The sequence below is a fragment of the Cyprinodon variegatus genome, unplaced genomic scaffold (assembly GCF_000732505.1).
Source record: "Cyprinodon variegatus isolate N-32 unplaced genomic scaffold, C_variegatus-1.0 Scaffold1393, whole genome shotgun sequence".
NCBI lineage: Eukaryota > Metazoa > Chordata > Actinopteri > Cyprinodontiformes > Cyprinodontidae > Cyprinodon > Cyprinodon variegatus.
The window spans coordinates 67,691-80,767 of NW_015151846.1; the positions used below are offsets into that span (position 1 = coordinate 67,691).

The 13,077-nt window shown below is 37.4% G+C and overlaps 1 protein-coding gene across 1 annotated transcript; it reads left to right on the forward strand.

Annotated features, from left to right (window-relative positions):
- The first annotated feature begins 529 nt into the window (after nucleotides 1-529).
- LOC107103203 (tumor necrosis factor ligand superfamily member 10-like) lies at nucleotides 530-11,491 on the forward strand. Its single transcript, XM_015402767.1, has 6 exons — nucleotides 530-718; nucleotides 1,390-1,515; nucleotides 4,442-4,487; nucleotides 6,065-6,181; nucleotides 8,859-9,094; nucleotides 10,312-11,491. Exons 1-6 carry the CDS (start codon nucleotides 611-613, stop codon nucleotides 10,519-10,521), a joined length of 843 nt encoding a protein of 280 aa, XP_015258253.1. The 5' UTR covers nucleotides 530-610; the 3' UTR covers nucleotides 10,522-11,491.
- Nucleotides 11,492-13,077: the final 1,586 nt, after the last annotated feature.

Below are 13,077 nucleotides of genomic sequence, written 5' to 3' on the forward strand. Positions count from 1 at the left end.
AAACCCCTCCCTCCCCTCAGACTGCAGCCTTGACTCCCTGAGCAACGACCCTTAACCCCACACTGCTCTCCACGCGCCGCACAATGGCAGCCCACTGGGTTAAATGCACAGATTTCATTTTGTTGCTCTGTACTTTTGAGACTGTTATGACAATCAAAAAATAAGAAAAAATGCTGTTTTCTATTATGTGCCTTTTGTTTTTAGTCACCATTTCCCATCTTTATGTTGCCAAAAGAAACCAGAAGGTTTGTTCTGATCTTTTAATCATAAGATGTAATCGATTTTTGCCTTTAAAAGAAAAAAGGTTTGCCATTCTACTGGCTTTGATTGTGCCAGAAGTGTTTTTGTCCCTCTGCTTTTAAAGATCCGCAGATATGAACCTCACAATGAACTATAGAAATCTATCTGTGTTTTCTCAGCGCAGAAATGAAACAATAATCTTTCCGTGCTGGAACAACTCAAAGAGGGAACAGCTCCTCCTCCTCCTCCTCCTCCTCCTCCTCCTCCTCCCTCTGTATGAAGGAGCGGGGAGAGCCATTGTTCTAGTCGTGGAGCTCTGCAGAGGGTCACGCGGCCGCGTTGCTCGGGTACCGGACGGCGGTCTGTCGTTATGACGGGCTCTGGTCCGAAACTCGGCGTCCTGCTGCTGGTGGCGGTCCTGCTGCAGACGGTGGTCGTCACCATCACGGTGCTGCATTTCACCTCGGCTCTAAACTCGGTGAGGAAGCTGTGAAAGTTGTTGGTTGATGAAGCGGAGACGCGCTCTGGCTTTGCGCATGGCGCGCTGTGCGCAAAACTGATCCTGGAGGAACTGATTAGCTTCTGCATCTTCTGCGCACATTTGCATGAGATCTATTATAGAAATATCTTTTGTTTAAACCTGTAACACGCTCTGTTTTTGCTGAAGCCCTCCAGGGTACTTGGGTTATTATGTTCTGCACAACGGGTCACACCAGGCCATGCAAACTTAACACTTTCTTTTTTTTTTTAAGGATTCTTATTTTAAACCATGCATGTTAACGCATTTGAAGGAAGACCTGGCTTTTTTTTTTCTTTTAGTTTCTGCAGAACATGCATGCACATATATCTTCTACTAATCTGGATTTACTCCAGAAAGACTTCTGGTTCTTGTTTACATCAATTAATCATTAACCCAGATGAGATGAAGCAGCAATAAGTGGGAAATTAAACCTAAACAGATAAGAAGCAAAGAACTGGACACCTGCCAGGAAACATTCATGTTGACTCAGTTTTTTTGAAAGATGGTTATTGCATCTCATATAAGCTCAAAATACAAGCATCAAGCTGTTTTATGAATAAGGTCAATCTAATCTGGAGAACGTCCTCAAAAAGTTTGAAATTTATTTATTTATTTTTTTGTCTCCACAGATGAAAGAGACCTTCGCCAGAAGCAGCGTTTCCTGTTTGACGGGCTCTGATCTGCAGAGCATTAGTGCTGTGCAGGGTGATCTCTGCTGGCAGGTCACTCAGCAGTTTCACCTGCTCATAGAAAAGGTAATACAGGAGCTCAGACTATACAACAAAACACAAGTGGGAAAACTTAGCGACTCTGTGTCTTACCTAGCAGCAGAAACTGTTCTACCCACCAGTGTTTGTTGATTGGTTTGGAAATACTGTCATTTTTTGGCAAGTTGCTGTGGTTCAACAAGTTAATTTAGCCTCCTCTGCTCTGCATTATAACTTCCCACACTCTGGGTTCTGCAGACATTTTCAATCCCTCCTGCGCCTCCTCTGAAAAGAGAAACGCTTCACCAAAAGTACAGTTTAAAACAATGACATGTATTGGGTAATATTAAGACAAACTTTCTACCACTGGCAGTTATTTCTTGTTAAGGAATAACTTAATTTAAACTTGGGAAAAAACAATAATTGTCTCCATACTTCTGGGCTGTTGTGGATTAGGTCCCTTATGAAGTCGACACGAAGCTGAGATTAATAAAAACTGATTTTCAAATCTGGAAACCAGGGGAGATTAAGCTATTCTTATTAATGTGATTATCAGTGGCCTCCTGTGAACATTGGCAGCAGAAAAAATGTTGAAATGATCCAAATCTCTGTCACAGAGGTACAATGAGCTCCTTCATGGCTGCGATGTGATCCTCAGCACAGGAATGCATTCACCTGCTCCGCTCAGGCACAAACCCGCTGAGTTCCTCTCGTTTGAATATTCTTATTTATTCCTGTCTTTCTCTTTTTCCAGTGCTGCTATTTAATAACTTAATTCTGCTTTTTTTCAGATTTGCAGGTTGAATTTACTGAGAAATAATCAGAATATGAAAAAAATCATTATATCAATGTGGAGTCTCATTTAGAAATCAAGAAAAATCATAAAACTCCCCAATTAATCTCCCAAATATTTCTGTATCAGATTCCTGTGGTTTGCCTCGTGATAATAAATTATGCATGGCACTTTGATTTTGCAAGACCCTTTTTACACTTTGACATAAAAAAAAACTAGCCACATGTTTGTGGTTTCTGAGCCTGAAGAGGTCTCCTCTGGTGTCTTTTGGCATCATCAGTTTATCTAGGCCTTTATAGGAATGGGCTTATAACCTAAAGCAGGACTGACCATGCTGGAAACCTTTTCATGCCAAATCTATATTCCATGTTCCCAGTGAGAAAAACTAGTGATGTATTTAGCAATGAGGACAGAGGAGTGGTTAAAAAAACACATAGGAACTTACCTCTCAAGTTGCACTGTGGCTCTTAATGGTTGTCTTTTTTTTTTTTATTTGTAAAGCACCTCCGACTTGGTATTGATATTTTATAACCTATAAAGAAACAACCTTGTCACATATCTGGCAAATGGAAAATTAAGAAAGCAGCAGAAAATACCATGTATGGATCCAGTTAATGGATCGGGTTCTGCTTCTCTTTATGTTAAAAGGAGGTTTTAACCACATTGGCTCTATCCAGCCTCATTGGAGGCTCTAAGGTTGCTAATAATTTGATGAGAAACATGTCAGCTGTCTTTGAAAATTCCCACAATTTAAACCAAATTAGCATCGATCCAAACAGAGAAGAAGGTTCAGGTTTCAATGTACCATCTTAATATTAATACTAGTAGTTAAATTTGTTTTGAAGGGGTTTAAAACACTTTTCTTTCATACAACATCAGGAGCTCAAGGCTTCAGAAATGAAATCAAAGCGAGACACAGCAGAGGAGAACAAAGCTTAAAAATTGGATGAATGAATCTGAAAGATATACTACATTTAAAAACCTTGGAATTAAAACCATATAACCAAGGTGTGTGATAATAATAAAAAAATTGTGTTTATTGTCCTAATTCATTTTGTAAAAATTGGAGGGAGACCTGTTTTCATCTTCCATCTGACAGACCTAAAGATGAAGCTCCAATATCACATCCTATTAATGTTCTTTCCCATCGATGTCATCTATTTAGTAAATGTGTATCGGTCCCTCCTGCTGTAAAACACCACATATGCAGCCTAAATCTATACTGGTTGATATTATGGACAAATAGTTCAGTTTTTAGTTTGCAGACGATAAAGACATGCCTCCAAAAATGTATGTTTTTCATGGAGTGCATTTGCAAACTGGAATCTCTCTTTTTTTTATTTGCTTTTTAAAAAAGACGGCTTCTTCCGCTCTGAGTGGCTTTTCAGCCCACAGTCCTGTTAGTGATTTTCAGCTGTTATCTTGTTTTACTTTATCTATTTTTTTCATGTTTTGTTTTGCATTTTGTCTGCTGTTTTTTTAGATTTTTTGCACACAAGGAACAGGAGTATCTGATGTTTCCTTTAAATTATTCTGCAGGTTTGCCTTAAGGGAGCTGAAACATTGTGCAATCAGATGGTTTTGTTTATTAATTGATTAATTCATCTATTAACTGTTATGTTTATTTACAACTAAAGCGATACTCAACAACAAAATCATGCATTGAAACAAATTCACGTGCCATCTAAAAACAAAATCATTATGTTCAAATATTAATTTTAATCCTGCTTTTTTGGTTTGACCAACTCAAACTAACTGCATAATGTGCTTTACTCTAAAAATGCAGAGGAACGTATGACATGAGGAAGAAAAGAGGGATCAGTTTACAGGAAAGGATCTTCTGCCCGTCTGAACATGAAAGCCTCTTGTTTTTAAGCGAAGGAAACTTCCTGGTCCTGATTTCAGCACATTTTCAGGGTCAAAGTCAAACAGCAGTGTGCCAGGCAGGCCTGTGGAATGAGCTGATTGCTCTTTGCTGCAGAAACAAGTTCAAACTCCAGTTTTATGTCCTGTAGGTTCTGTTTCCAACAACATGTTGAGTCTTCCTCAATACTTGTTAAAGACACATTTCAATTGAAAGGTGTCAGACAGAAAAACGTGTAACTTATCAAGATGGGAACAAGCAAAAAGCACAAACAGCGTGGGACGCTTCATAATTCTTTGCATCTGTTCTTCCTGCAGTCTCTGTCTCAGCGTTACCAGAGGCGGATTTCATCAGCAGTGAGAGGTGAGAAAACTGATTCCAAATGCAAAAAAAGATACAATGCGATAATTGAAAAAACAAGTAAAACACTCTTTTTATGACATGATGGAATAACAGTCTGGTTTCTAGTAGGTTCATGGATTAGTTAAAATATTACCAGAAGGAAATAACAAACACATTGTGGGATTTGTTTCTATTTATTAAGTTAAACCGAAATAAAAATTAAATGAAAGTAGCAGCCAGGCGCTGCAGATCAGAGATATCATAGAAAAAAGGCTTCTAGTGTGATGTTTGCTGACACTATGCTAAGGTGGACAGATCTCTGCAATTACCTTAGAGAAATTCCAAAAAAGTAAAAATAAAATCCACTGGACTTTGTTTCCAAGTTTGAAGACATTTAAAAGCTTTTTTGATTTAATTTGAATTGAAAAAGGTTCCTGGATGGGAGGCGAAATGTCCTCAAACTTGGGAAAAAAAAGTCCACCGGATTGTTTATTTTATTTTTTATTTTTTTGGAATGAATAGGACCTGGATGACTGAGAAGTTTATTTCTATAGCGCCAATTCACAACACGTCATCTCAATTTACCAGATCATCCAGTCAAATTTAGTCGCTGTTTTCTATCTAAAGAAAACCAGCTGTTTGCATCGACTCATTGACTTGAATGTAATCCCTCGCACTTAGCATGCTTGTAGCGACAGTGGAGAGGAAAAACTCCCTTTTAACAGGAAGAAACCTCCAGCAGAACCAGGCTCAGTGTGAGCGGCCATCTGCTGAGGCTGACTGGGATTCAAGAAGACAGAAGCAGAGATATAAAAAGCAGCTGTAAAAGGCGGCCCCATCCAGGAAACACAGCCAGGCAGACGAGCTCCGAGCCAATTCCCATGTCAGAGGATGAAGAGAGCACATCCACCCAGTCACAGTCAGAGAAACAGGACCACACTGGAAAACAAGCCGATCTCCATATAAAGTCAGAAACATTATCCACAAGTGGAAAATATTTAAAACATCTGCTGATCCCTTAGGAGTGGATGTTCAAAGACATAAAACTCAAGAGCTCTATGTTAGACACTGCAAGTGAAAAGAAGTCGTTTTATGGGCTGTTTGGAAAGGGTTGATCGGAATTCCTGTTCTCTCTAAGAAAAGGAATAAAATACAAACAGTAAAAAATAAACTAAACAAACAAACAAAAAAAACCCACCTCAGTCATCTATAAAACATAGTGATGTAAGATTAATGATCTGGGCAGGTTTTGCAGCCGAAGGACAAATGAAACCTCTTGTCATCAAGTCAGTGATGAACTCTTTTATATGACGGATTTCTAAGTAAAATGTTCTGCCATCTGTCTGACATCTAAAGTTTTGTTCAAACTGGTTCATTAATTATCCTAAAAACAGCAACAAAACTTCTATGACCGACCAGCTGTCAGTCATGGTGTTATGGTGGGATATAAAGGGAAAAAAAACATAGTCTGTTGCCTATCTGAGGTTAAATTCAAGCCTTAGTGAGGTCTAGATTTTTTTTAATGTAACACTCAACATAGCATTTAAAGATATTTCTCCATCTCTGTGTTTTTTTCTACTTTTTTATCTCTATGTTAGATGAAGTATCCCGTGTGCTGCCCTCGCTTGTAACGGACGATAGGGCTTCACCTCGCCCCAAAGTCGCTGCTCATGTTACGGGCAGCTTTGTAGCCAAACTGGAGCGCAGTGGTGGAGGTAAGAAAATCCTAAACAGACCCAGGTTAGCTCTCTAAAGGAAACTAAAGTGTTACTGATAGAAAGAATCGTGTTTTTAAAGTAATTTAAAATTCATGTTTTGTTGCGCAAACAAAATGGGATCCTTAAAGATAAAGCATCTGCTACATGTTAAGTTCTTAAAAACAAATATATCACTGTGTTTTGGAAGATAAAGGCAAGCTGTATGAATGTAGAAAAACAGTGATTATATTAGTCTGTATTACCCAGTAAATATGAACAACTTAGTATGTTTTTAATATACAGCATGGAACTGTGGCTGTGCAGAAAAAAGGCTCTCAGTTTGAATCAGGTCTTTCTGCAGAGCCTTTGCACGCTGTGTGGAAACTTTTCTAGCTTCTTCTTTCTCCTCCTACTAGTGATGAGTCCAGCAACACTGATGCCTCGCTGCATGCATGGAGCCCATAGAACAAAATACTGGGCGTGTCGTTTCAAGAAAGTCATGTGACCGATATAGGAGTTGTTTCTAACTGAATGACGCCCTGAACTGTTTTTTTAAATATGTACCTGTCAACATAATGCATTTGCTAAAATAAATCTCATCTTTTGCGGTTTATAAATAAAATTATCAAGAATTTTGGAGCAGCCTTAAAGGAATAGGAACGTTTTAGCCTTTGCATTTTTATTTAAATGATCTGTGTTAAAGTTAATTTCAAATTGACTGTTAGTTTATTTACTGTTTTACTGTAATTATTGTTTTAAAAATATGATTTAAAATCTTAGTCCACAAACATCCTCATTCATATTTCCCCCTAAATTTTCACATTATCATATATAATCATATTATTTATTGGCTGCATCTAAAAATATCGCAGATATTTTCTATTTAAATACAGATATGAAATAATACAATATAGCCTAGAATAGCTTATATTATATCATTATTCTAGGTCATCAAATCAGTTCAGTTTAGTCTGTCAAATAAGCTGCCTGTAGTGTGTTTAAAAGTCCAACAGGTGTCAGTATTCTGTGAGATAGTATCAAAGCAGTATTAATACAGTTTGGCAAAGTGTCCAAATGCCTCCAGATGCCTCATTAATCCATCACTACCTCCTACTGTCTAAATCTATTACACTGAGGTTAATTGGTCACTCTATCCTGGTTGTTTATCTCATGCTGTTGCGATGGACTGTAAATACTGTCCAGGTCCAACCCTAATAACAGGTAGAAATGGTCATCCTGCACAAACAGCTGCATGTAGATGATGGAAGGATGGATATAATGTGCTATAAAACAAAATCCCAGGAACTTCAAAACAATATTTTGTCAGAGTTTGAAGTTTCTGCGCTTTATTATTTATATTTTTAGGTTTTTACGGCACTAGTGGCTAGTTTTTTTGACAGTGGGCTGACAGGACGGGGGGTATTAGAGAGGGGGAGAGACATGTGGCAAAGAACCACAGGTTGGATTCAAACTCTGGTCCTCCACGTGGAGGACTAAGGCCTCCGTAGATGGGTCGTACGGCTAACCAATGCACCTACTAAGCAATGCACCTACTAACCAATGCACCTACTAACCAGTGCACAAAGTTTCTACACGTTTAACTTCAAATTAGCAGCTATTCATGCCAGCCTCTAAGTTAACATGATCGAACAGTAAACAATTGTTTAACCTTTTCTCTAACCTAAAAAAAAATTTAATGTACACTAGGGTTTACCAGGGTCATTAAAAATAATTAAAAGTCATTAAATTATAATTTTTAAATTAAGGCCTTAAAATTCATTAAATGTGTTTATTGTGGCATTTAAAAACAATTTCGTCAGACATAATATATAACAATATATTTGCGTGGAACTGCTTCCGGATGATCGCAAAGCTGTATGTTCAGGAAAGAAGGTTGAGTCGGAGAAAAAGCTAGAGAAAGGGGGGAAAAAAGCTAATTTCAACAAAAGTGGCGGGAAACGAGGAATTGGCTTCAGCCTATCGACTGGTACCTGTTGGTGGCATTATAATTATTTCTAAGAGCATTAAAATGCTTTAAATTTGAGTATTTATTCCTGTATAAACCCTGTATACAAATTAAGTCTATGGTAATTTAAAAGTTAAATTGTTCTAACTTCCTGTATCATCTAGCTTTGCTGCACATTAAAAACAGAATGCAGCTGCAACTTAAATGGATCACTTCAATAATTGTATCCAGTTGATCCAACTTTAATTTATTTAATTTATAAATTGACAACTTAAATTAAATTGGTCAAACTTAATTCAGTTTCTTATTGAATTAAAGTAATTCATCTAAGTTGGAGCTTCATTTTGTTATTCTCTCTCACTGTGCACTTTAGCTGACATATTATACAAATGAAGCAAATATTTAAACTGAATGTTCAGTTTTTTAATCTTGTTGCTGCTTATTGTACTGCAATGCTAACTGTACTGTCTGTTAACAATAAGTGTATATTTAATTTCCATTGACTTTTTTTTTTATTTTCATGAAAGTATTTTTTTTTTCCTTGAGTAAAACGAATGTGGAGTTACCAATTTAACAATTAAAAAGCCCCAGCCTCTTAAGATAATGCTTTAATTTGCAGTATTGCAAACTTACACACTGTTTATATCAAATAGATTTTCTAAACTCCAATGTTTATAAGAAATGCTGTCTGTTTGTCCTACTTTAAATGTTTAATGTTTCTGATTTCAGCTCCAGTCCCTGCTGGGCGACGGGTTCAGGGTCAAAAGATCACTTGGTGGGAGGGTCAGAAGGGCCTTGCGTTCCTGCAGGACGTGCAGCTGCTGGACGGGGAGCTGGTGGTGTTGCAGCCCGGCCTCTACTACGTCTACGCCCAGACGTACTTCAGGCACACCCACTCCCTGGAGGAGGACGGTGAAGAGGTAGAGGACAGAGGGAAACCTCTGCTGCAATACGTCTACAAGAAGGTAAGGGACTCTAGGTAGACGCAATGCTTCTTCTTTCTGGACTTTGCTTGATTTTTGCCACATTTTACTAATTAGCTTTGCCTAAATGTTGCTTCTAATGACTCACCACCCTTGGTATAATTTGAATAAAGATTTTAAACCTTTTAAAATCGAATTCTGATGTTGGGGAAAATTGATCCCAGCCTGTCAGAGCGAAGCCAGCCTGTCTTCAGCTCTAGGATTTTAGTTTCTGTTAAATTCCTACCAGACTGATGATTTAAATCAATCCTAGCCAAAATCCTGTGCCTCTCAAAATTAATGACAAATGTGGAGCCTGACAGTTTCAGTATGTCTTCTTTTATGAAATAATAGACCAGCAGTTCTTGAGAAAAGTGACAATCGTTCAATAAGAACAGCAAGTACTGGTGTGGTAAACTAATGCTGTGAAGCTTTTTTTGTTTGTTTTGAAAAGCAAAGTCATGGCTTGTTGGAGGGAACAGTTTTCTAACATGGAGACATATTATCATAGGAAACATGTGAGGAAGTCGAGGAAAATAAAAATTCAGATCACAGCCTTAGCTGGACTCCCCACATGCTTTGGTTCTGGTTTGTGTTTGTTCTTTTATTTTTCTAAACCAACGTAGATGCTACGACTCCCAGAAGTTCATTCTTTAAGCCATAAATACTGTTTTAATTTAAAAGGAATAAAAGTTTTTATGATTATCAATTGTACCAGCACTTCATTTAAAAATGAGTTTATGGATAGTTGAATGTGTTTAGAGTGAACTATAAATAATAAATCTGATTAGGCTGTTTCATTAGAATCAGTAGCCCTTATTTTGTTCTATGTGAAGCAACAGTGCTGCCTTTTTAAATCAAAAGGGGTTCTTTATTTATACGTTGTTTAAAGCCCTTCAATGTTTTTAAATTGTTTAAAAGCAGTCTTAATGCTTTGTCATTTCAAGGCGTTTTTTAAGTAATCACTTTTCTAATAATCACTTTTCTTTCCATTTGCTAAACGACGTGTTTTTAAAGCCACTTTCCTTTGAGCTATTACTTTTTAGACATAAAAATCCAGCAAATGCCAAATAATCAATCAGCTTCCAAGTATTCAGACTTTATAGTTTTTGAGAGAGAACCTGTTTTAAGTTGGACTTACCAGCAGCTGACTGAGCATTTAACAAAAACATTGTTTCTCTGCTTTCTTTCTATTTTCTGTCTCCACCTTTTCTCCCCAGGTGAACTCCTACCCCGTCCCCATCCTGCTGATGAAGACCAGCCGGACATCCTGCTGGTCTCGGGGTTCCGACTTCTCTCTGCACTCCGCCCACCAGGGGGGGCTGTTCCCGCTCACGACCGGCGACCGCCTGTTCGTGACCGTCACCAATGCCTCTGCTGTGGACATGGATGAGAAGAGCAGCTTCTTCGGAGCGTTTCTCGTCAGTTAGAGGGTTGATGGAAGGAAACTGACATCATGGCGGCGTGGTTTTTCAAAAACGATCAAACTGCTGCAAGCATCAGACCGCCCTGAGACGTCTCCTCTTTTTGTCTTAAGGGATCAGTAACGGAACAAAATCTTGATAACACTGGTTTACCTGGCAGAAGGGACCTACTGAAAACATGAGGACGGAGTATGGACCCAACTGTTTCTGATCTGCAAACATTTCCTGAGACCACAGTGCTTTAATTCTAGCAACGGTTGAAGAGCTTTTCTGATTAGATCAGTTCCAACAGCAATTTCCAAATGTTAGAGAAAATTCACCTAGAAGCTGACCATCCTCCAGCTTAGACGGTTATGCAGTGTTGCATAAACTTTTTTTTTTTTTTTTAAGGGGTAAATCTCTGTTATTTCTGAATTTTGCATAACAGCAAAGTTTGAATTTGCAGTTTGTCACTATTTTCGCTATTTAGAAAGCTTAATACATTTGATATACATATTCTATCCTGCGAAACCCCTTTAGGCAAAGTGAAATTTTTCTCCAAAACGTTAGAGATAGTAAACTTTTAATTCAAAATGTGTTAAATTAAATCCTTTCTGCCTGAATGTATTTAAAGTTTTATAAAATATTTGTTTGTGGATTCAGGCAAGAATGAAATGTTTTGGATATAGTTAATTTAAGTATAACACATCTAAATGATATATCTTTTAGTTTGCAGATTCATGTAATTAGGCATAACTGGACATAATTCCAACCACCAGACGTCAGGAAGGGGTTTCCAGTACAAACATTATCATCTTTGTCTAAGACACAGCGGTTGGTATTTTATGAGCCCCGTCGTAAAAGTGGTTTAGGTTATATTTACATTAAACGTCATGGATTTAAGTCTGACTGTCATTAATAGATGTAAAGAAATTTAGCATCTGGCCACAAAAGAGCTCATATCCAAATCTCTACCATTTAGAGGAAAATATGGAGAGCTGTGGTTTCCCTATGACTTTAAAGCCGCAAATGAAACGTAAACATTGCAGAACAATTACATTTATATTTTTTTTCCCAGCGTTATGAATGTTTATACTTCATTGGAGGGATCATCTACATTAAATTGAAAAAAATCAACCTGAATTAAGGTTTATTTAAAGTCTCAACTAAGTTCGCAGCCTTCTTCACTTTCTTTAGTTTTTCTGAAAACATTTTCAAACATGTGCTCTATTAAAAGATAAAAAACATGTTATAACTCCCCCAGGCCACTAGGAGGCACTGTACTGCTCCTCCTTTAAAGTGAAAAAACAAGGCAGGAAGCAGGCGCTATAAGCATGGCAAATAAATCACAAAATTTGCTAGTTTAGAATGTCTATAGCAAACATGCAAATGTAAAATTTTATACTTTTTAATTCAGTATGTAATTTAAAATGTTTTATCTTGCAATAGCGTTCTTGATACACTAAAACAGAAATGTCTGAAGACAAAAGTAATGTGAAATTTTAAAATCCTGCTTTCAAAATAAACTGCCGTATGGAGGTATAAATTTGTCCAAAAAATTTTGCCAATATTAATCATCGAAGGCTGCTAACGCATATTTACCACCTAGTGGAAAAAATGAGCAACTGCAGTTTACCCATTGCGATTTCCACACGGATGTTGTAAAAACTGCTGTCAAATGTTAGCTTAAAACTCCTGTGAGTTTTCAGCGCCACTCATAAAACTGCGATCAGATTCTCTGGATTTACTTTTTCCAAGAAGATGTAAATACTAAGCTATATATTTTGCATTTTATTTTTGTAAGCCTTTTTCTATTTTTCTTTCCAGCGATGTGATCAACATAAAGGGACAATCCAAACCCACTAAAACAACATGAATGGATGTGTACATTGGTGTACATTGTAAAATCTTTTAACAGCCTGCATTTCTTATTCTGAGGTTTGTTTTTGTTGAAAGAAATTAATTGCTTTGTCTCCAATCCTGCAGCTAATTAAAGCCTCCCTAAGATTGGCATTTCTGCTATGTTGAACGACCTGCAGATCTGGAAAAACATGTTGCTGTCATGAAATGTTGCAGTGAGCAACGCCAGATGCTCCCTGAGGAAACAAAGATGATTATCAGATGTTAGAGGTTGCATCATGGTTTGCGTGTACCTGTTTTATACGTCTGTAATCTTTAGAGACCTGCTTGAGCAGCTTCCAAGTTCTACCGTCAGCTGATTTACTTACAGTAATTGACCTTGAAGCAGCACAAAGAAAACAATATACACAAACAAGAAGTGTTAGCCTGCTAGGTGCAACACACAGTACAAGCAGGTTTAAAAGAAGAAAAAGAGTAAAATTAGACACAAATAAGATTTTTAAATGACATAAATGCATCACTCAGTGGAGACACTAAATCTCTCGTTGCGAATGCTTAATTAACACGTGTCCAATAAAGTTTTAGTGACTTATGAAACCGATCCAAGGCTTTAAAGACTTTGAAGTGAAAATCAAAAAGGTTTGATCTCTCCATGCTTAAAAGCATCATAGTCATATTGTTTTTTATTAGTCTGCCAGAAAGGCCGTAAAACAGTCTGATTGA